The following is a 22,962-nucleotide window of genomic DNA, read 5'->3' on the forward strand; positions in this document are numbered from 1 at the left end:
GTCCTTTGATAAGTTCTCGAGTGGATGCCTAGCGTCCACCTAATGGTTTGTTGTCATACTGTATATCTACACCTATTGCAGTGCAGATACCCTCCTCCCCGCTACCCCCAGGTTGTATTAGAGCAGAACAAATTGCACATGGAGCATCAGGTGTATCTGAGAGTCTGGCAGTCAGGACCTGCTCTTCATGTGTGCACTTGCATTCTCAGACCACATGTATAATGCAGCCAGCATAGCTCTTGAAGATATGTATACAGTATGTGATTTACTTTAAGTGCTCAGTCGTTGGATCAGCAACGGCACAAGATTTGGGTGTATGTGTGAATAATGTATTCTATGTATTTCATAGGTTCCTATGTGCCTGAGGGCTTGATGATATCCTGTACGTGGGACTATGTAACCTACTCCCCTGCAAACAGAAGTTACACCATGATTTTATGTTGCTGTGTGTTTTTTATTCCCCTGATAATAATATTCCATTGCTATTTATTTATGTTCCTGGCCATAAGACGTACTGGCAGGTAAGCAATGTAGCTGAAATATGTAAATCTCTATATTCTTGTATTAGAAGATTTTCCCAAGTTTTTTAGCTGCAGAAAAATCTGAATCAAAAATTAATCTGAATTTAAATTGGAAATAAAGTGGCAGATCATTAACAGCTGTAACTGGAGAAGTATTTTTGCCAATGTGAAAATTGGAATGGGTGTATGTATTTTGGAGTAGGGAAAGAAGTCTCTGGTGGTTCTAATCTTATCCCAGAGTGTGGTAATTAATAGTACCTCAGAAAACTTGAAAGTCTGGATTATTTGTATTTCAGATTTGCAACACAAGGAATGTGGTCCCTGTGCATTCCAGAACAGTTTTCAGCCCCAAGGGATGACAAATAACATGTAGCAATGGGGGGATCATCTGCCTTTGAGCCGCTCTGTAAACACAACAGTCCTCATGTTTTCTGACAGTTTTATTTAAGGCAGGCATCCCAGAAAACCTTGTGGTTCACTCAAGCATCACAACTGCACGCACAGTATCTGGCTATGATTGTTAGGACACTTTTTTTTTTCTCAAATTCTTGGTCTATATTTGAAATAAAAAATCAGCAGGGTGTTAGATCTGTAAAGTAACTTCATTCTGACAGTTATTTTTCTCCTAATGAGCACATGACTCATCTTTGGTCTGATCCAGCACCAGTTGGAGTTGTGAGTCCTTCCTGCTGCCTGCAGTTGCCACCAGCTCTGATGGCTTTTCTCTGTGCCTATCTGCAGGCACTTGTTGAAGTAATTTGGCTTCACAAAGCTAAACTCCATTTTTACAAACATGTTTAGCTGTACGCCTAAACTGAAGTTCTTACTGAACTCTAATTTTTGGCCTTGGTCTTGGTTTTTACTATGCTTTGTGTATGCATATTTGATACCAAGTGAAGGAGCAAAGAATGCATCCTTAAAAGAATGGTGTCTTGTACTCTTGTACACCCATGAAACACAGTGGCCACAAGATTTTTCTATGCCTTTTGCTCACTAATACACTTTACAAGTATGTTCACAGTGTACCAGGAAGCACTTTGTTACCCTGCTGACCAGTAATTATGGTGTGCAGCCTGAAATATATCTTCATTTAACAACACTGATATGTAAAAGTAGTTATTTCTGTGCTAAACTATATAAAATGTTAAACCATATAAAACTGTTTTTTTAATAGTGTGGGGTGTTTGTCTGATGTGAGAAGAGAATCTGTTAGGACATTTTTTGGCAAAAATATTAGAACTGCCTGTTGTACTCTCCCCTGAAAATACTCTTCTCCAGTTAATAAATCTGCAGGGAAGTAAAAATGTCCCTGTCCCCTGTTTGGGGCCAGGTTCCTCAGAGCAGTCAGGATATTCCAGCACATGTTACCTCGTGAGCTGTAATTTCTGCAAGCTGTTCTTCCCTTGAAAACAAAAAGCCATAAGATCTGAATTGTGCATCCAACTGTGCCTTTGCTTGCTCCACCTCTGAGAGCAATGGAGGCCAAGTGATTCCAATTTCTTCACCCTTCCAACTTGAAACTCTCCTTGTGTTAGGATAAGGACACAGCAGTCCTGTCCTGTAGTCCCAGGGGTTCTTCTGGCTCAGTCTCAAAGGCAAACAAATCTCAGACAGCATGCCTGGGACCATTTTACTACATTAATTACCTTTCAGAGTTTTTAAATATCAGAGGACAAAAGAAGAGTTAGAGCAGGGAAAGATGAAATCTGCTTCATTTTGCATATTGCGGAGAACGTATTAGCAAGGTTGCACCTCACTTTTTCACCCTCCTGCTTGACATATCTATATTTTTTTCCCCTCACAGAGATGTTCAAAAGCTGGGATCCTGCAGTCGGAAATCCTACCTCTCTCAGTCCATGAAGAATGAATGGAAACTGGCAAAAATTGCTTTTGTGGTCATCATTGTGTTTGTCTTGTCCTGGTCTCCATATGCTTGTGTCACTTTGATTGCCTGGGCAGGGTAAGTGGAAATCAGGGGAGCATGGGTTATTCTGAAATATCAATATATTTAGTACTGTCACCCACAAGAAGAAGATTTCCCTTTTGAAAGGGTTTTAAATAATTATTACACTAGAGATGATACTGCATTCTTCACTATATCCTTGTAAATAGAGTCAGAAGGATTATTTGTCATGTATTTTAAAATTGTTATGACTTTTTATCTGCTTTTTTTGGTACATATTGTTTCCTGTCCCCCATAATACTTTCTTTGTATGAATTGGAGGAGTTACCTCTTTTCTCTCTTAATACCTGTTCTCTCAAGAAGCTTCCTCCATTCTCTGACAGAAGGTAGAAAAGAGGTTCTACTCCCTGATATTCATCCCTGAGCTCTCATCTTCCTCCAACCACTTTCTGCTCCAAAGGGACCTGTTGTCTTGTCAGTGCATGTTCTTGATGTCAAGGTCAGGTTGGATGGGGCTTTGAGCAACTTCATCTAGTGAAAGATGTCCCTGCTCATGGCAGAGAGTTTGGACTAAGTAATCTTTAAAGGTCCCTTCCAACCCAAATTGTTCTGTGATTCTATGATATCAATTGTGCTTATCCTGCATGGACATTGATCACACTTGATTGACTGTGGGAGCCTAAAGTCAAGAGAAGAATATTGGTTTCAAACCCCTTCCAGTCCTCTCTTCCTTCTGCAGTGTTTGCACCTGAGTCATTGACACCCATTACTGTGCAGCATGGATGTTGTTGCTGAAAGATTTTTAGGTTTGATTCTGTTTTCTATTTTATTGCCATTCCCTTTTCCCAGATGGTCACAATGGGGTAGTTTTGGCGGGGTCTTTTGTTGGGGTTTTTTTGCCTAGTGTAGAAACAGGGAAGGTGATTCTTTGTGTTCCTGGTCAGCCTCAAATAGATAACTAATTACTTGCATGTCTTTCATCTTCTCCAAGTGAATAAAACCAAGTGTATGCTGTCAAATGCAAGCCTTTCATCTGAGCAGAGAATGCATTTGAATGAATTAATGTTACAGGGGTATTTCTTATAAAGAGATCACAGCACAAGAACAGTCAAAAAGAATAACATTTTTTTAGTAATTTAGTATTAATCCTAACGTTTCTGCTTTGTTTCAGTCGAGGCAACACCCTAACACCATATTCCAAATCTGTGCCAGCAGTTATTGCCAAAGCTTCTGCAATCTACAACCCCATCATATATGCAATAATTCATCCAAGATACAGGTACAGTAAACATATAGGTATGTGTGTAACTGTACATGCATGTGGTTTTTTACAATAAAGGAACTATCTCATTCACTCAGCCTCACCCCATGTGGTGTGTGCTTCTGCCCTGACCACCCCGTGATGGGATCTGGGTGGTCAGACCCTGCACCATGTCCACCTGGGACATGGGCAGCGCAGAATGCACATGGAGCTCCAGACATGGCCTCAGGGTGGCCAACAGAAGAAGCTAGATATGCATATATTCAAAGTTTGGTTTTCTGAAGGACTTAAGTCTTTACACCAACTTCAGTACTAATGCGAACAAGTTGCTGGACTTTGGGAGAAGCTCTGTAAGAATCAAACAGCATTTTCATAGAAGTTCTGTGCCAAATGAGAGCTGTAGGAAGCCAGTAATCCAAACAGAGCTCCCTGCAGATGAGAAAGTTTTCCAAATATGCTGAAAATACTGGTTTTTTTCAGTAGCAGGCTTGCTAACTTTCATCAACAAGTATTTACCTTCAAAAATAAAGCAGACATTTCTGAAATATTCTCCTTTGTGGAAATAAGTCTCTTCTGAAGGCTGTTTTCGTATTTGTTTCATCTATTTTTTTCAGGGAAAAGACTTTCCATTCTTTACCTTTTTCAAAAATATTAGCTTCGATTTAAAAAAAAGTTTTACAGCACACTAATGGGATTCAATGGGCAAAATGACATGTTGATCACTTCTCTGAAATACTTCAATTTTTCTGCAGATATGAAATATTTCTGAACCTATGCCTTCATAAGCAAATTATACTAGACTTTAATTCTACTTATTATTACAAATATCAATTACTGTATATTTTAAAACAGAACACTGTGCCAACGCAGCACAATACTCAAACATTGTTCATTCTCAATAAGCTGCATGGTTAGAGAACTTTTCTTGCCCTTTTATTTCCTTCATAAGCCTCTCACAGCCAGTGAATGAGTTTCTGAGTTGAAAGGTTCTTCTTTTCATCCAGGCCCTCTGACTGCAGAAAGCTAAGGGATAGAGAGTATAAAGACAACTTGTTCCCACAGAGTAGATTATTAGGAAGGTAACAATGCACTGTAAAAAAAATATACTTCCATACTGGCATTCTGATAGGAAACCTACAAGATTAGGTGAATAGAATGATAATTTAATATGCCATAAAAGACACTCCTCCAAAGAACCAGAAATTTTTCCCTTTGCAAAAGAAAGTTCATTATAATCTCCTTCAATAACTTCTCTAGAGCATCCCAGTTGGTCTGCAGAGACCAGCTCAGCCTTCCCCAGCATTTAGGGAAAGCATGAGAAGGAATCACCTTGCATTTCAGAAAGGTCAACTGCTCTTGCAGCTAGCTAGGACCTGGAGGTATGCGTAGTATGGACACATCAAAAATCTTTGTGTCTTTAGTCGCATGGTCCTAAAAGGAGTTACGAAGTACTTTTGCAATAGAGCAAGCTGGCATGGTGTTCTGCTGAACGGTTTCAAACAAGGACAAACTTACCCTGCACTTCCCAGAGACTATGCAAGCTAAAACTTATTTTTTGAAGTCAACATTTTATTTAGAAATGTCCTCCCAGCTTCAGCTGAGAAACATGTTCAAGTACTGGCAAAGTCAGTCACTTCTGTTAAAACTTCTGAAATACTTGGTTTCCAAAAATCCAACAAAAATAGTTTTTTGGGGTTTTGTTTTTGAGGTTTTTGTTTGTTTGCTTAACATAAGGAAAGGGATACAACTCTGCTGTTCTGAGCCCTACCTCCAGCATTAGGTGGCCTCCTAAATATTTGTTTTCCACCTTTACGTCTCACTGCAGTGTAGTCAGGAGAAGCTATACGTCACACAGAAGGTACAGCTCAGAGCTTGCAATTTCCTCCTGTAGCTCTGTGTAATGTGTTTTTGAAACACTGGCAGTGAAAAATACTTTATTATACAAAAGAAGAAATGCTTGTAACAGAACTGGTATTCAGCATATCTCTAGATTTTTCTGCAAGTCTTTCAAAGCGTACCTACCACAAAGGGATGCTGCATCAAAAGTTTGGACAAAACACGGGGATGCCATAGTGATAAATGTATAAATGCCACTAGATGGCAGGGTTAGTCGTTGGTATGAGGTTTGTCTCACCCGAGAAGTGGAAAACCTGCTAAATTATATTACCTGAAAACTAGGATTTGGGAGCTGCAAATTGAGCTCATTGTTTTGAATGTCTGATGAATGGGAGTGTGGTTTTAAGAACAGTTAAAAGTTTCTCAGAAGGCTGGTGGAAATACACCCAGAAATGGTGAAAACATATGTTTTGTTTGTAGATGTCAGCTATCATAATTAACACTGGTTTGCATCTCCAAAAACCTGAGTCCATCTTGTTTTTTGAAGGTTGCAGAGCACTTTAGAATAGGAGAATGACTAATCTCTGATGGTTTGCAAGAAGCTGAATGAGATTTTTTGCATGGCTGGCTGACACATTTTGACATGGTATTTTTTTCTGATCCAAAACTATTGTGTTCAGTGGTAATTCCTTATACTATTTTTGCAAGGTCAAGTGAGTGTTTTCAAAGCAGATACTATATAGTGAACTGCTTCAATTAGTCTTTTTTCCTACCAGCATCGGCTTTTCTAAGACTGTATTAAGAAAAAGGCTGGAGTCCACAACAGGATTTCAGACACTCTCTCAAGAAGTGATTTGTTTTAATTTTTCCCTGCTTCCCAATTTGTATTTCTAGACATATCAACAAGAGAAGTCTTTATGGAGTTGTTGTGAAAACACTTCATAGACTTGGGAATCATCCAGTCAGGAAAAGAAGTAATGATGGGTCCCTCGTTATGAATCAAGCATGCAGTTTTAGAACTGAAAAAGCAGCTACAGTACACCAACAAGTCAGCTGGTGAAAATATGTTGGTAGGACGAATTTTGCTTGAACAGTAAATAATGAATATGTATGTAAAGATCAGGGTTTCTGGATAATTTCCAAATCTCCTAATAATTCACCTTATGCCTTGAAAGTCACTTATCCAAAGAGGGGTAAATGGGCCAGTCTGTTCAGGTCCAAGAGTTAAGGATTTGGGCAGGGGATAAATTGCCATTTTGTATTGGAACTACTGACCTGAGTTAAATCTAAGTTATTTTCCAAATCTTTCTAGAAAGAGGCATCTAGAAATCAGGATTTAAAGAGTTCAGATATGGCTCAAACCAGTGATGCACCACTACCAAAGCAAAATGTTTTTTTGCACAGGGAATTGCTGTCACTACATCTTAACACCAACAAATCAAACAAGTCTTTTTGTGGGATCTCCCTACCTATAGCAATGAAAAAAGTACATTACAATGAATGTAACTGAAAATGAATAGTGACCTTTGTGCTAGCACTTGGCTTTTAAGAACTGGTCTGAGAAGTTAATTGTCATATATCCCCCTGCCCACCCACACACCAGCAGTATAAAGGAGAAAAACACTTCTGTCCCTGATACGTATCACTGGAAGTAACAAATGGGAGTAAGAAATTAAATGTATACAAAGTTTTAATTCATGAAATGCTGGTTTGTGGGGAAAGAAATTTTCCATTCCTTTAACAACCTGTATGTGAGAGAATGTCACTTGGCTGTGCTAGAGTTATTGTAGAAATTTCCTTAGATTTTGAAAGTTTTAGGTTTTGTAATCATTCCTTCATAGCAAACAGAGAAATTCTTCATCTCCATGTTTCCAACTTGCTCCCAAGTGAAGCACGCTTACACAAAAGTAATTTCTTCAAAACTGCTCCATCGTAAATAACTGAATAATCATGAATTATTTTGATTTGCATTATTTTCTCAAAAATTTGTTTGTACTTACTACATATTTGACTCTGGGTGACTCTTTCATTTCAGGGGTTTATAAAAATACCATTTAATAAGCACCTCAGTTTATACCTATTCTGTATTTCACATGTACAGTATTAAAACTCCCTTCAAAATCTGTACTTTTCATCCCAGCCCACAAAATGTCGCCCAACAGTCCTCCCAAATATTAGTAAAATTGAAACTCTGGTCCCTCAAGACATCAAAAATGTTCTTATGTTGTCCTTGAAAATTCACCATCAGACATACATTACCTGAACCTCCAGCATGAGGAGGTCTCTGCATGAACTTCCACTTAATAAACAGGATGGTATGTTTTACACCAACTTGAAGTTATTGTATAGTTTACAGCTCCAGATAGTTGTGGTAGACATCAAAAGTTATGTCTGTGTCTGAGGGAAGTGGTTCAGCTTCTCAGCTGGGGAAGAAAGCTGGCAGCTTCTTTTTCAGCACCAGCCTGAAGTCTTCAACATGAAAATGAACTTGTGGGGGCTTGGCATTTTCTCATGTCCTGTAAACCTTTGCTGACTCCAAAACTTTTTATCTTCTGCACAACATTAGCTCTTTGTTTTATCCAGCACCATGGTGGCAGCCTCATGCACCCCCAAGCAGCTCGGTGGGGCTCTGCAATCTCACCGACGGGCATCTTGGCAGAATCAGTAATGATGGTGCGGGCAGAAAGCTTTCTTCAGTCCTTGTCGCCACTGTGGGCACGGAGCTGCTTGTTCAGTTGCCTTTGAAGTTAAAGAGCAAAGACATGCAGAAGTCTGATATACTGAGAGTGGTGATGATGCCAAATGTTGTTTGGTTTTGGGGGGGTTTTTTGGATTGACAAACTAGTGATCTCATCTTGTCATCCCAGAATCAGGTCTCTGATACTTTAACGTGTGTGATCTTTTTTGAGAATAGAAATGATGATTTAAAAAGCACTAGTTAATCAATAACCTGGTAACTATAGAAGCAAAGATTTTACAAAATACATCCACTTGACTTGCATCTCAGTGTAAAGTCAATACACTTACATCTTCCACTGATCCATAAGTCCCGTGCATCAGTTGTTTTGCATACACCATTTCCATATGCTTCTTTACTTGATCATTTACTTTTGTGCCAGTATTAACTTCATCTGATGGACTGAAATAATGGATTGGGAGCCACTGGGGAGGTGTTATAGCAAATGCAGCACTCTGGCTAGCATCGCCCTGCCAGTCCTCGGTGGCAGCAAGGGGCAAGGCCAGCTGGCATTGCATATGGGAGGCTCTTGAACTTTTGTGCTCCATGAGGGACCAGGGCTGGGGCCAGAAGGAATAGACTCATACAACCATTACTGAGATTATTATTTAATGAATAAGGCAGGTTTTAAGTTCTTTGGAGCCTAGATCATCCTTCTCCTCTGTGCTTTTATGGAGTGTTAATTCCCAATAGGAGTTTATGGGAGCTGTTGTGATACAAATAGATAACAGTATCTGATTCTTCTGACCCTCTCTCCCTTCCTTTTTTCCACTTGTCCTGTGTCTTTGCACAGTGAAGATCTTTGTACCAGCTAACCTGAAAGTTTTCTGGGTTAACCTTTTAATTAAATAAGAAGTAATCATGCTCTTCAAGATATTTCCAATTCTTACTGCTTATCCATGAAGTTTTTCCATACGTGTTTTGACTGGAGGCCCAGAAGCCACCTACTATTTTCCTTCCAGCCTCTTGAGTAGTTTTCACTAGATATACCATGCTGTTTCCATGTAGTCTTTAAGACCTCCTCAATCAAAACAGAAGCTGTGTGGAAGTTATGGAAAGAGACAGTATTTTCACCACAAGATTTTCAAAGCCATGTTATCAATGTGCTGTTTGTAGGTTTTTTTTCTTCTGTTTTCCTTCAGAAAAACCATCCACAATGCTGTTCCCTGCTTGAGGTTCCTGATACGACTATCGAAGAATGACCTCTTGAGAGGCTCCATAAATGAGTCATCATTCAGGACCTCTCTCTCCAGCCATCAGTCTCTTGCTGGCAGGACCAAGAGCACTTGTGTTTCATCAGTTTCCACCGGAGAAGCTGTAAGTCTTTTCTTGTTTCTGTGGAGGAAAGTGAGTATAATGTTTCTCTGACTCCCAAAATAAGCTACTCTATAAATATGTATTCAAAATCAGAGAATGGAAAAAAGCGGGGGCGGGGGGGCCTAGCTAAATTCTGGGGGTCATGTGAGGTCATTTCTGCAAAGCCTTTCTGGGAGTTCATGCATGATGATTTCTGATCAGAAAAAGCATCCAGGCCAGCACATCTGCATGGTTCAAATACTTACCAGAATCATAGATGTTCAGGTTAAGTCTTTAATGTGAATTAAAAAGAACCATTGTCAGGCACTCCCCATGTCACCAACCAGTTCCTATAATTCAGTATCTGAGCAGGCTGGAGGACAGGAAAACAGTCTTCCATCCAAAGTTTTCTAACCTATCCAAAAGCTGTCTTATTATTTTAAAGGAAGTCTATTTTCTGTAGGACAAGAAACTTTTTGATTTGTTTCCCTGGATTTTAATGCTGAGGAGTGGTGTTTTGTAAGCAGCATACCTCAAGTTTCAGTAAGGCTGGTGACTTGAGGGAGCTAGAAATAAAATGAACCCCTGGGATTCTTCACAGTCCCTCTCAGCCTGACCTCGCCTGCCTCTCCAAGTTACAAGAAGGCAGCCTTGCCCACAGAGATGCTGGGAAGGCAGCTTCTGGGGAAGCATGGCAGCCATAGCAGGTTCTGAGCTGGGGCTGGCCCTCCCAGGGACCTGAGCTTCTCCACACTCAGCTTGGGCATAAGAAACCTCTCAGAGCAATGGCTGCAGTCAGTAACTTTTCACGAAGGTCTGAATCACTGTTACAGGCTGCGTGGCAAACTCTTGGCTCTCCCCTTGAGCCAGGTGGCAGGGGGCTGAGCAAGGATGGGGCTCAGTTATTTGCATGCTGTAGCCTGCAGGCTGCTGCTTTCAGGGTGCTGTTGCTGAGAGTCAGGCTGTGGAGCTGCATTTCAGTGAGATTGTAACTATGTTGAGTATTTTTGGGAAGACTGGGGTCCTCGATTTGGAAATGGACCACCAGGAAAATCAGCATGAACAGTGCACCATTCTCAAACAAGATAATTTTCTGCTGAATTTTCTGCTGGAGAATGGAACTTGCTCCTTTTGGGTAACAGCACCAGGGAGATTTATGAACTCTTTCATGGCAGACAGACAGTAAAACAAACACACCTGTGCAAAAAATGCACTGTTCACTGGGAAACCAGGCAGTCCCAGCCAATGCTAGCACTGTATCCAGGGTGTTGACAAGAAATTCAGGCCTTCTGGCTGTGAAATCAAAAGAACAAAAGAACCACTTTAAGTACCTGAGGGGAAGGCTTACTGCCTAAGCCCTAATGAAACAAAATCTATTCCATTACAAAAGACAGGTTATTTTGCAGTCCATGCTGCTGCGACTCTTGCACGTTAACCAGACAGCTGCATCAGGTAGACTTCCAGTTAAAATGACTAATTGCACTTGAATGGGTAGCCTCAGCCATACAGCTTGTGAAGTTGTGAATTGTATGGGAACAAGGATCCTCTTCCACTTTGTGACTGTGTATCACATATCCCAGCAGCACTCCTGGCTATCACTAAACAGCCTATAGGTTACTGTATTACAGACAGGTAATAATAATGATAATTAAAGACCATTAAATCTCTTAAACAGGGAGAATTTTGTCATTCAAAATTAGAAGGTGTTTAAATACCATGCAACGACAAGCTACTTCTGAAGAGAGACTTGGTCTAGAAATGACAAGCTTTTTCTAGTGTTTCATAAAGTATGTGTACCATAAAATTTCTTTTAAATTAAAACAATAAATAGAAGAGTGAAAGGTCTCTCTCAGCCTGGGCAAAGCCTTTTTTAGCATGTTCAGATTTGAGCCCAAGTGAGTTTGAAATGTCTGTGGAGTGTGACACTACTGTGCCACACCACAGCATGAGGGTCCCCAAATTTCCTTGCGTGGGCTCTCATAGTCTTTAGGGCATGGGGACCACTTTCATTTTTATCTGGTTGCTGCTATATTAGGGCAAAACACCTTAATGAGAAAGGGGAAAAAGAGTGACTCACTTGGTATGGGGTATGAAATTTAGCATTTGTCTTGGCTCTTGAAGATATAAATAAATGCATAAAAAATTCTGTTGCAATGTAAATGAAAATGAGATAATCTATCCCGCTGATTTAATTCCATTCACAGACCACTGATTGCACAATGATGCATGAGAGTATCAACTGTGATGATTTCATAAACTGTAAAATACCCAGATTATCCTTGCAATATGAGGTTAGTATATACAACATACCAATATTTTATCATTTTAAAAAAAGTATATTTTGTTTGGGATTGCTTAACAGCTTGAGCAAACAGAGCACCCACACATATCTGTATCACTCTTGAGACCATGGGGATTACTTGTCTGTTTATGCTTGTGCTTCATTCACTCATTGTAGATAGCACGTGTAAGCAACATGGAAATGTGTTGACATAGTTTAAAACAGGGAGGCTCCTAATTTATTTATTTCCAACCTTTTTTTGCCCCTTTTAATTTTCCTTGACTTAAAGTTTATTCCTAAATTCTCTCCCTATTAATCCTTTGTTTGACATCAAATGAGGTAATTTCAGCTGGATCACCCATCCTGATCCAAGAAGCTTTCTGTTCTTCACTTGGTTTTGGTTCATTGGGGTTAGCAGGTTATTGCATGTGTTTGGTTGCAGTTGCTGTTTAAAGAGAGAGGATAATGTGGATAAGAGTCTCCAGCTTTTGGCACAACTTTGGCTTAGGAGTCTCAAATAAAATACCTGCTGTTAGCGATGTGCAGCACTGTGTTGTGCTGAGTTGATGCAGCCAAAAGTAATTGTCCTTGGGGTAACTGACAGCTCAGTGCAGCTGTACAGATTTTAGCTGAAAGAGCAGCTGCTGAAATAAAAGCTAAGCTCGATGACTCTCGCCTGACAGTAGGACTGAGTGAAATTTTGGAATGTTCCAATAAACTATTGATGGGCAGGAATGATATCAGCAATACTGTAAAAGACACAGCTGTTGCTACCAACACTTTCCTCTGTGTGTTGTGTACATGTTAGTGTAGGGAGCCAAGACATTCATGAGTCATATAAAGTTGTATTTACAGTTTGATTCTACAAGGGAGGAGAAATAAACAGGTGGCAATACATAGATGTGTGAGCAAGGTGATTCAGTGGAATTATGCACTAGTTTCCCACTTATGTGGAGCCCTAGCTGTCTATCTACCTACTTATCTATCTATCTGTCTCTAAAAGATGGTGTGGAAAATAGTAGAATGATCTCATCATTGATACTCAATCAAAAAGTCACCACAAAGTTAGGGATGATGGATGGCCTCTGTCCAAGCCTGTAAATGGAACGGCATGGTTGCAATGTCACAGTTGTGCTCCATTACTGGCATGCTCTTAGAAAATTAGTGCAGAGCCCACCCATTGCCTCCCATTCACTAATGACAGTTCAGAGAAGAAGTAAGCTCATGGGGCTTGAGAAGCCCTGGGTGTTCTGGGTATCCAGCTAGAATGTATACAAATGTAGTTTTGGACCTGTCCATGTCCACACTTTTGTACCAACTGATGGTCACACAGAATGTCATAAGCCATATTAAACAGAAACAAGACTATATGTTGTGGTCAACATGGTGAAGGGAAGGGATGCCATCCAGAGGGACCTTGACAGGCAGGCCTGTGCAAACCTCATGAAGTTCAACAAGGCCAAGTGCAAGGTCCTGCACATGGGTCGAGGCAATCCCAAGCACAAATACAGGCTGGGTGATGAGTGGATTGAGAGCAGCCCTGTGGAGAAGGACTTGGGGGTGTTGGTGGATAAAAACTGAATGTGAGCCAGCAATGTGCACATGCAGCACAGAAATCCAACCATATCCTGGGCTGCATCAAAAGAAGTGTGACTAGCAGGTCATGGGAGATGATTCTCATTCTCTACTCCACTCTTGTAAGACCCCACCAGCAGTACTGCATTCAGCTCTGGGGCCCCCAACATAAGAAGCACATGGATCTATTGGTGTGAGTCCAGAGGAGGGCCAGGAAGATGATCAGGGGGCTGGAGCACTTCCCTTATGAGGACAGGCTGAGAGAGTTGGGGTGGTTCAGCCTGGAGAAGAGAAGGCACTGGGGAGATCTTATAGCAACCTCCCAGTACTTAAAGGGGGCCTACAAAAAAACTAGAGAGGGACTTTTTAGAAGGGTGTGTAGGGATAGGAGAAGGGGTAATGGTTTTAAACTGAAAGAGGGTAGACTTAGATTAGATGTAAGGAAGAAATCCTTCACTGTGAGGATGCTGAGACACTGGTACAGGTTGCCCACAGAGGTTGTGGCTGCCCCCTCCCTGGAAGTGTTCAAGGCCAGGTTGGACGGGGCTTTGAGCAACCTGGTCTAGTGGAAGGTGTCCCTGCCCATGGCAGGGGGGTTGGAACTAGATGATCTTTCAGGTCCCTTCCAACCGAAACCATTCTGTGATTCTGTGATATTTGCTCCTATCTTTAGACCTTAGGTGCTATGCAGCTATAAACATTAGCACAAACAATGAGATAAAAAAGGGTGAAAAACATCCTGGTGAAAAGAGATTAAATAATTTTACATTATTTCAAATTTTTTTTGGTTCAGAAAAATAGTCCAGGGTAAGTGACAAATTAAAATTCAAGCCTCTCTTTAGGGACGTTTTGAGTGTGAGACCTGTGTTAGAACAGCTTTAGTTTTCTGTAAGTGTGCACGGTTTCTGCTAGAGTTTGAGAACTTCTAGAATTTGAGAAGAGATGTAACTGTCTGAAATCCTTCATCATTTGTGATTAGACCTGGAGTGATGTAGAGCTTGACCCTGTAGAGCCAGCTCATAAGAAACTGCAGCCTCGCCGAAGTCATTCTTTCTCAACAAATATGAGACAGGAGAAGAGAGACCTACTCCCAAAGCCTTGGAGCTGCAATGCAGCAACTGCAGAAAAGGTAAGGAAAAAAGTCTCTGCTGGGGACTCTCCATTTCAGTGTTAATCTTGCTACAGTGCATCAACTCTGGAATAATAATTCAGCCTTTATACCCATCTGTTTCATCTGTCAGCTTGCTTTATACTGATTCCGATGTCCTCTTCATTCTTGCTCTTATGTCTTTTTTTGTGACTAATGAGAATTCCAATAATGCCTTATTAACTTTTTTCACTGGTATGTTGCCTGTTTTTTGAAAGGCAGCATCAGCTTATATCTCTAAAGTTGCATTAAAGCACAGTCAGTAGCATCAAATGTAAGAAGTTGACTTCTTTGCCTGTTTATCTACCCCAGCTCTGGTTCCTCACATCCTGACCCTTGTGTCTACATTGTGGCAGTCTCATTTTGTTACAGAGTCAGGGCTGCAAAACAGAGTTTGACAGGATAGAAGCCACCCTTTTTCTTCTTTTCAGTGTACATTAAAATGTTTTATTTTTGTTGAGGGGGAAGACGAGAAAGAAACTCCCATTTCTCCCTAAGGGTGGGAGAGTCTGGCAGCTGCCACCCTTCCCTCACTGAAAGAGGAGACAGTGAGTACTCAGCACATCTTCTGTGGATGCATCATGCTCATTGCCCAAACCGCTAAGGTTTGGTGTCATGCTGTTCAGGAGCACCCCATTCCCTGAGGAACTGCTGAGGATGGGAGCAGTAGGTCACATGTGAGTCAACTTCTGCCAGAATTGTACCACCATTTTCAAAACAAGTATTTGTATGGGTGACACAATGTCAAACATATATCAGTGCTGCATTTTCAAGACAAGACAGACATAAGCTTACAATCCACTGTCTGTGCCTGGATTGAGTAACACCCACTTTTTGATGGAGGCACCCTTTCAGGGGCTTCCTCTAGTGCGTGTAAGCAAACACCCACACCTTGGGCAGCTACAGCATCTGCTTCCGTCCCTTGTGCTCCCTTCCAGCTCTGAGGCTAATTGTCTAGAGACAGTGCAGTTTAAAGCAGGAGCTGTTCTGGAAATTTCCAACCATCCGATGACCCAGTTCCTGCATGCGTCTGCCCTGTCTTCTTTCATGTGTCTCCTTAAGATCAAGTCCTGAGAAACCTTGGTCATTTCCTGTAACTATTGTGAATAATACTGATGGAAAAACAATGGCTTCCAGTGGGGTGTCAGGCAACATGGGCTCAAATCTACTACCCATCTCCGCTGCCCTCCATGAGTAGCCCAGTGTGTCCAAGGATGTAGGCAAGTGGCAAAGACAAGACATTGTCTCCAGGTTCTGGAGAACCACCAGCTTTAGGTCTCACAGGGAAGGAGAAGGAAAATAAATCTGAAGTGGTCTGCATAAAAGTGTTCAGTAATTAAATAAATATTCCTGTATTCTGAAATTTAGCGACAAGAAGGCTCAGACACTATACTTTGAAAGACATCTGTTAGATTATTTTGATAAATAACCTTTAAACAGAGTACCTTCATGCTGAGGCTTTCAGTGGTGTTCAGTGAGGTGTGTGGAGTTTATTCACATTGAATGTTCAAAGCCTCATTTGCTTTGCTTAATATTTTCAGCAAAGATTCCTGTGTGTTGTGAAGGTTCTTTGTGTGTTAGCTAAATGCAACTCATCAGTATTAATTCTATCAGAATAAATATTTATTTGTCAATCTCAGAGCATTTCACTATGAGGCCACCCATTTATCCTTAAAAAAAACCCAACTAACCTTAAAGAAACCCCACTGCATTTTTAGATATTTATTTTAAGGTTTTAATGGCATTACTGGATTGTTTATGACTTAATTCCAATTACAACACTTCCAAAAATGCTCAGTTATGGAAATACAAGTGTGAATTTGGTGCAGAGTCACCTAACTTATTGATTTAACAAAATATAATTTTTTTTAGGAAAAGAATCTTACACTTCCTCTGTTTTCTTTAAGATGACCATCTCAACAACATCTGAAAAAATTATGTACCTCTGAATTCTTTTCACTGACTGAGATCAAGACTACTTAATGCACAGTTGCAGATGGGTTGTCAAAAAAGAAAAGGCATCCCTCAAGTGAGAAAAAAAAAAAAGCCAATCACTGTCCTGGGCTTGGTGTATCCCAGAGCATAAAAACACACGTGACTGTTTTCTGGGTTGCCACAAAGCTCTGATCCAGCCCCATGACTTACTGCAGTCAGTTAGGATGGTAACAGACTTGATGTAGACTGACACCTGGAAACCTGGCATGGCAGTGAAGAGGCCTTTTTGGAAGCATTAAAATGCAGTATTAAAATGTATTATGAGGATAAGCTAGGTTTGGATACTTGATTTCAAAGGAGAGTTACCAAGTGTTCTCTGTCCATCCAGGTTTTGTGTCAAGCGAATTATCAGGTTGAAAACTATTAAAAAAACCTTGCAAGTGGTGTCCTGCCTAAGCCATGTCCAGAAGAAACCCATCCTTCTGCTGCAGTGAAAACACTTGATGCAGGGAAGAATGGGTTTGGGTTTGGTTTTGGTTTTTTTCATTCTATTGTTATCTTTGATGTGGAAGAACCGACTTTTCTTCTCTGTCAGGCCGATTTAAACCTTTTTTTAATACCTTGTGCTTCCGTCCACTTGAATAGGTACAACAGCTGGAGAAATTGTTATTGATAGGGATTGGTGAACAATTCCTGCTTGTTGGAGTAGAATTACACAATGCTTCAGTATCTGCCAGTATCTAATTTTAAACCCAGACTGACAGAGGGGGAGAAAGAGACACTAAAACTTCTAAATTATTTTTTTTAAATAACAAAATTTGGGTGAAAAACAAATGAGTTTGGTTTTTTGTCTGTAAAATCAGACTAGACTTATGCTATGTAATAACATACTCTGCCAAACTACTTTCTAAGACTGAGATGATGACCCCTAAATCTTAAAAAATAAAAACCAAAACCCAAAAAAGCCCCACCTTCCCTTTTTGGTTTAAGGAACCATTTAGTTTGTCAGTATAAAGGCAGTATCACAGGCCATGGACTAGGTGGAGACAGAGGGGAGGCAAGATTACAGCCCCTGTTGGGCTGTAATCATGCTGGAAATGGATCTAACATTTTTAAAAGTTATTTCAGCTTCAGCACCAAACCCCTATAAATCCATGGGAATTACACGCCTGAGTGCTTCAAGAAGACTAAAGTTGAATTAATGATGACTAGAACAGGAATATCTGCAATAGAGATAAAATTTTACAAAACTATTACGGGAAGCTCAAGCTATGAAGATACTCAGTGTAGCTAATTAATATTTTTGCAATCATATTAAGAGAAATAAATAGAACTATAACTCTGAAAGAGGCTTTATAGCAATTTGAGTAAAGCTTAGTCGTACTCTGAATTCCATTAGGTTTCAAGAGAATTCACACAGTAATGAACTTAAAACTGCATTTTACTTTAAATGTTGATTTTCACCGAGGAAGGAGGGACTTCTAACTTCTCTCTGTATCTGACACAGTGATACCGTAACTGTCTTTTTCTAAAGCAAGCCAAAATTGATCACTCATGCCTTCTGTTGCCAGTGTATTTAAATATTAACTAACGCTTTCAAAGCTTACTTAGTTTACTCTGGATTTGCATACTGTGCATGAAGAGTTATGGAAAGGTCACAGGGGAGTTGCCATCAGACCTAAGTTAGAAATTAGAGTTCTCTCAAAATAGGCAGATGGGAAATGATTAGAAGAACAAAATTACAGTCGCTGTTTTTCCCTTCTTTGTTGATGGAAGTACTGTCCAACCTATGAATGCAAAGCCACCAACTGCCCTGAGGCAGTACCAGGAGCCATCTGGGGACACCATGATAGAGATAGTCACAAGGATGATGAAACTTTAGGCAAATAAAGAATACAATGTTCTAGAGTCTCACCTGAGATCTCTTCCATAAGAGAGACAGAAGTACAATTATCCAGTACCTTGAGATGTGTTAAAAATGGAGAAATCTTTTTTTAAACATAAAGTAGGTCAGATATAAGAATGAGCTTTTCTTTGCTTCTTTTTTGCTTTTTGGTCTCTGCTGATATTTGAGCATGTCTTCTTTTGCTTCATTTGACATCCTGCTTTCCAAGCTGTAGATGTTAACACATCATGATTTTCCCTTTGTAGTCAATGATTCAACTGTTTAGAAAACATGACTGGTGGGTCAAATAGCGACTAGTTGTAGTGACTATCTCAAATACTGGTTTCCATAGTCATATGCTGTACGACAACACTAAAGCTTATGTCTCTGCTCCAGGTTTCACTCTCCTCCAGCTGTCTGGAGAAGGTGCTTGTGCAGTCAGCCCTACACAGTCCCCCTGCAACACGTGTGACCAGCTCCCCAAAAGCAGCTTCTCTGCCTGTTGGTTTAAATAGCAGCAGTGTCAGCAAAGGAGGAGACTCAGATACTTCACAGATGGCAACTCTAGAAAGTCAAGTTAATGGAATCCTGGGCTCTATTGTTAGCAATATGGTCCCTCGCATCATCATCATTCCTACCTCAGAGACCAACCTATTTCAAGAGGAACTTGAAGAGGAGGAGAATGAATTATCCCACTTTCATAACAAAAAGGGAAATCTGCTGGACTTGGAAGGGCTTAGCTCATCCACAGAGTTCCTTGAAGCTGTTGAGAAATTTCTGTCATAAGTTTGTCAAAAGAAAAATTTCCGGTAATTATTTTCTTGGCATCTTCTCCACTTAATTATACCAAATATCCAAAGCCTTGTAGGTTAGATCATCAGACTTTTTGTATGTTTATACAGTAGTCACTAGGCAGCCTTCAGATTTATCTTTGTCCAGACCAGCTCAGGCATGGAAACAGGCTTTCTTTCAGATTGTGCTGCAGGAAATGAGCAGTGGAAGATCTGGCAGCATGATCGAGTGGCAACAGTCAAGTTGTCCGCCTGCTTTATTGGACCCTGAATTGTAACCACAGATGGAGGTGCCAGCAGAAGATAAAATGACTGAGCAAGAGCAGGGGCAGCTGCTGAATGTTTCTGCTACCTGCTCATGAAACAACATTTCTGTTTTGGTAGCTCTCCTCTGGATGGTGATGGGAAGTGCCACGAGACCATGGCTTCCACCAGCCCCAGCAGTAACACAGATGGCTAGATAATCTGAACTATCGTTTAATCAAATTATTTTTCAGCATTGGTTTTGTTTTGCTTTGTTTTTTAAATAGGCAGCTTGCTAAATGTAAATAAACAAACTGATGGTGTAACTGGGAAGTGACTGCTTGCTTTTAAAGTTTAGTGCTAGAAGTCTGGATTTTACCTTAGCATTAGCATGATCACCTGAATGTCAAAATGCATAGTGCCATGTGCTAAAACATACACTACTACCTGTAGAAGCATTTAGAGCACCTTCAGAGTTACAGCCTTGATTAAATACGTATGGATCCTAATGAGTCTGTGATTAAAAGGGTGAACGTTCACAGCTGGCTTGACAAGTCATTGATAAAAACAAAGCTGGCTGCTATATTTCACTTGTTTCTTCAGAGGAGATTCTTCTCCTTTCCTCCTCTAAAAGGGCCCAGGGGATGTCTTCTCCTACAGGTCACTTACAGGGGTTCTTCAGAGTGGGTAAAACATCATCTCAGAGAGAAAACTCCACAATACTGTGGTGTTTGCTACAGGATCTGCAGTCACGTCTGTGGTTACTGATTGTGCTTATTTTATCTGTGCTTCACATTATGGCTCAGGCTCACAAGACCCTCCTAGCATTTTATTCCTAACTGCATTCTTCCTTTCATTATTCATTTTCCCTTTTTATAACATGTCCTCCACATCCTCCCTTTCAGTCTCTGACTTTAAAATGTAGACAAGTTGAACTATGTGGTTCTCCACATAGTATCAGTATATCTTAGTAGAAAGCAGGCGTTTCTCTGGATATAACAGTGCAAATATTTGGTCCAGTGAGTCTGGTAGCATTCAAACATCTAACAAGAGAGTGAGAGTTTATGTTCATAGTCTCAGTTTATTCCCTTGACTGTACCCTAGATTGTGCAGTCATCACTGAGAGCATTTCCAAGTTTTGTGTATGCACTGGCTGGTTTTGAGGAGTAATTTCTCTCTTCCTGATGCAAAAAGCAGATGGAAAGATGGAAAGCATAGAAGTATTTTTTAAAATTGTTTCTTTATTACAAAGGAAGATAACACAAATCTTGTTTGCAACTAGCTAGACAGGAACACCGCTGAAGAACAAACTAAAACCCAAAGCAGCACAAGAGAGAGAGGAATGTTCCCAAACTCGCAGATCTGAGGCTTTGCAGAGTGTCAGCACAGCAGACTTTAGAGACAACTGAAACACTTGATTTTGGTATAGGCTGTGCTCTTTTTAGGAAAAAAAACCACGGGTGGGTTACAGAGGTGACTGCTGAGACAGGCTGCCTAGTGCAATGCTGGCACTCGTAATGCTGCTATTATTTGAGGTACTCTGCTGTCTAGACACCCTCATCAAAAATGAGGCCAACATACCTCCTTACCTCATAGAGAAGAGGGGAAGACGGTGGTGGAGCCACATCAAGCGTGTGGTTGTCCGTGTGCAGCCCTGGTGTGTGGTGCCGGGGGCCAGGGCTCAGCTGGGGCAGCACCATGCTGCAGTACCCACAGCCGGGCTGCTGAAGGCTGTGCCCACCACCTGCTAGGTTTTCTGCTGGGGCTAGGAATCATGCCAAGGTCTTCTACAACCAGCTCAGCATTTCCAAAGGCAATTCCTCCATTTGAAGACCTGTGTAGTGAGCAGGCAGTGTGGGGCAGCTGCTGTGGACTGGGACAGGGATGTGCTCACCTGCAGACCCTCAGTGCCAGGCTTTCATCCAGTGCATGGTTTTAGCCACAATGAACAATCAAATGTTAATTAAATACAACGTTCATGGAAAATGGGGGATGCTTAATCCTAGGCTAAACATACTGCCCTGCCATCTCCAATTCTTTTCATTTTATTGCTGAACCTGTCATCTCTGATCTGTTTTTTTTTTCCTATGTCAACTGACTCTACCTCTTCTTGCATTTAATATGCTCAGCTGCTGTATCTCCTTTCTTCTCAAGCCAGATGTTGGGAAGCAAGTGTTCTTATAAGGCTTCCAAGCCTTATACCTGACTTTTACTGTTGTAATTACTCTAAATAACAATAAGAAAATGTATTTGGTGTTCCAAGATAGAAAAACATGCCCTGGAGCAGATTTTGCACTCAGATGTTGATAGTAAGACTGTAGGCAGGATATTGCCGCAGTTTCTGACAGAATGAAGAAAGTAAGACCTAAAGTAACAGTCAACAAATTCCTCTGTATCCAGACAAAGTTTTGCATTCTCCTTGTTAGCCTACAAGATGCTTTCCAGTGATCTCTTGCATATGTGCTGGTACTTATAAAGTGTCTCAGAAAGCTAGTGGACTTGAGGTATGTGCAAAGAAGTGTTTCACTTTTATACTGTTAATGCTATATAGTATTAGTACCATTGCTTCTGAAGCTAATGTCAAGATTACTATTTACTTCAACTGATGTGGGCTAGAATGCCAAATGAGATAGCAGTAGAGAGATAAAACGTGAAGTTGTATGAAATATCAGATAGACTTATTACTTTCATTGTGAGATTTTTGCAGAAACATCAGTCACAGAGTGAGTCTTAAATTGACTACCACAATGCAGAAGAATTTTGCAAACTTCTCTGTTACCACATTAGAATAGATAGCACATAAAAATGTACAATATTGACTGTTGCTTCCCATTTCAAGACGAATGTATTAGTTCACTCAAATGGAATAAAAAATTCTTAGGAGTTACACTAAACTATCCATTGTTTGTTTTTCTTATTTAATCATTAATTTCAGGAGCCAGGAGGAGGAACAAAAAAGTTGAGTCAAAGCTTTTGAAACCTGTGCTCTGATCCAGTGAATACTAAGGTACATAACTTTATTTACATGAGCAGCTCCTTTCAAGTCATTTAGACTGCTCACGTGCAACCAAGCACTTGCGTACTTCAGTGCACAGAATCTAAAATTAGACCTCACTGACTGGGTAAAATATGAAGTTGCTCAGCAACTTTCGAAATACAGTGACTTCAACTGGGACGTCAGGAATCAGGTGAACAAAATTGAAAAAAATTAACTAAAGTGAATACATTAGAACTGTGACAGCAGTCTTTGATCTTTGTCCTAAATCTGAATGACAGTTAACCAGCAATCATTTATTTCTGCTAAATCTTTGTATAGCACAGTTATAGGATATGTTCCAGTTTTCATGAGTAACAGAAAATTCAGACCACAACTGTAAACATTTTCTTTTACCATGGACAATGAATTTATTTTTTATAGTTAAATCAATGATTAGATAAAGGTTTCAAATAATAAGAAAAAAATTACTTGCTTGAATCTTAATGAATCTTGCTGCCTTGGGCTGGTATGAAGCAGGACCTAATACCACTTTCTTCCAGAAAGCTCATTCAGT

The 22,962-nt window shown here is 40.4% G+C and overlaps 1 protein-coding gene across 1 annotated transcript in view; it reads left to right on the top strand.

Annotated features, from left to right (window-relative positions):
- LOC141922942 (melanopsin-like) overlaps positions 1-22,223 on the top strand; it is a 38,680-nt gene extending 16,457 nt beyond the window's left edge. The window contains exons 5-11 of the mRNA XM_074823112.1: positions 350-521; positions 2,326-2,481; positions 3,596-3,703; positions 9,401-9,575; positions 11,759-11,845; positions 14,390-14,539; positions 18,774-22,223. Of these exons, the coding sequence (XP_074679213.1) occupies positions 350-521; positions 2,326-2,481; positions 3,596-3,703; positions 9,401-9,575; positions 11,759-11,845; positions 14,390-14,539; positions 18,774-19,163 (1,238 nt within the window). The 3' untranslated portion in view covers positions 19,164-22,223. The remainder of the gene's footprint in view (positions 1-349; positions 522-2,325; positions 2,482-3,595; positions 3,704-9,400; positions 9,576-11,758; positions 11,846-14,389; positions 14,540-18,773) is intronic.
- The last annotated feature ends 739 nt before the right edge of the window (positions 22,224-22,962 follow it).

This window comes from Strix aluco, chromosome 4, assembly GCF_031877795.1.
Source record: "Strix aluco isolate bStrAlu1 chromosome 4, bStrAlu1.hap1, whole genome shotgun sequence".
In the NCBI taxonomy this organism is placed as follows: domain Eukaryota; kingdom Metazoa; phylum Chordata; class Aves; order Strigiformes; family Strigidae; genus Strix; species Strix aluco.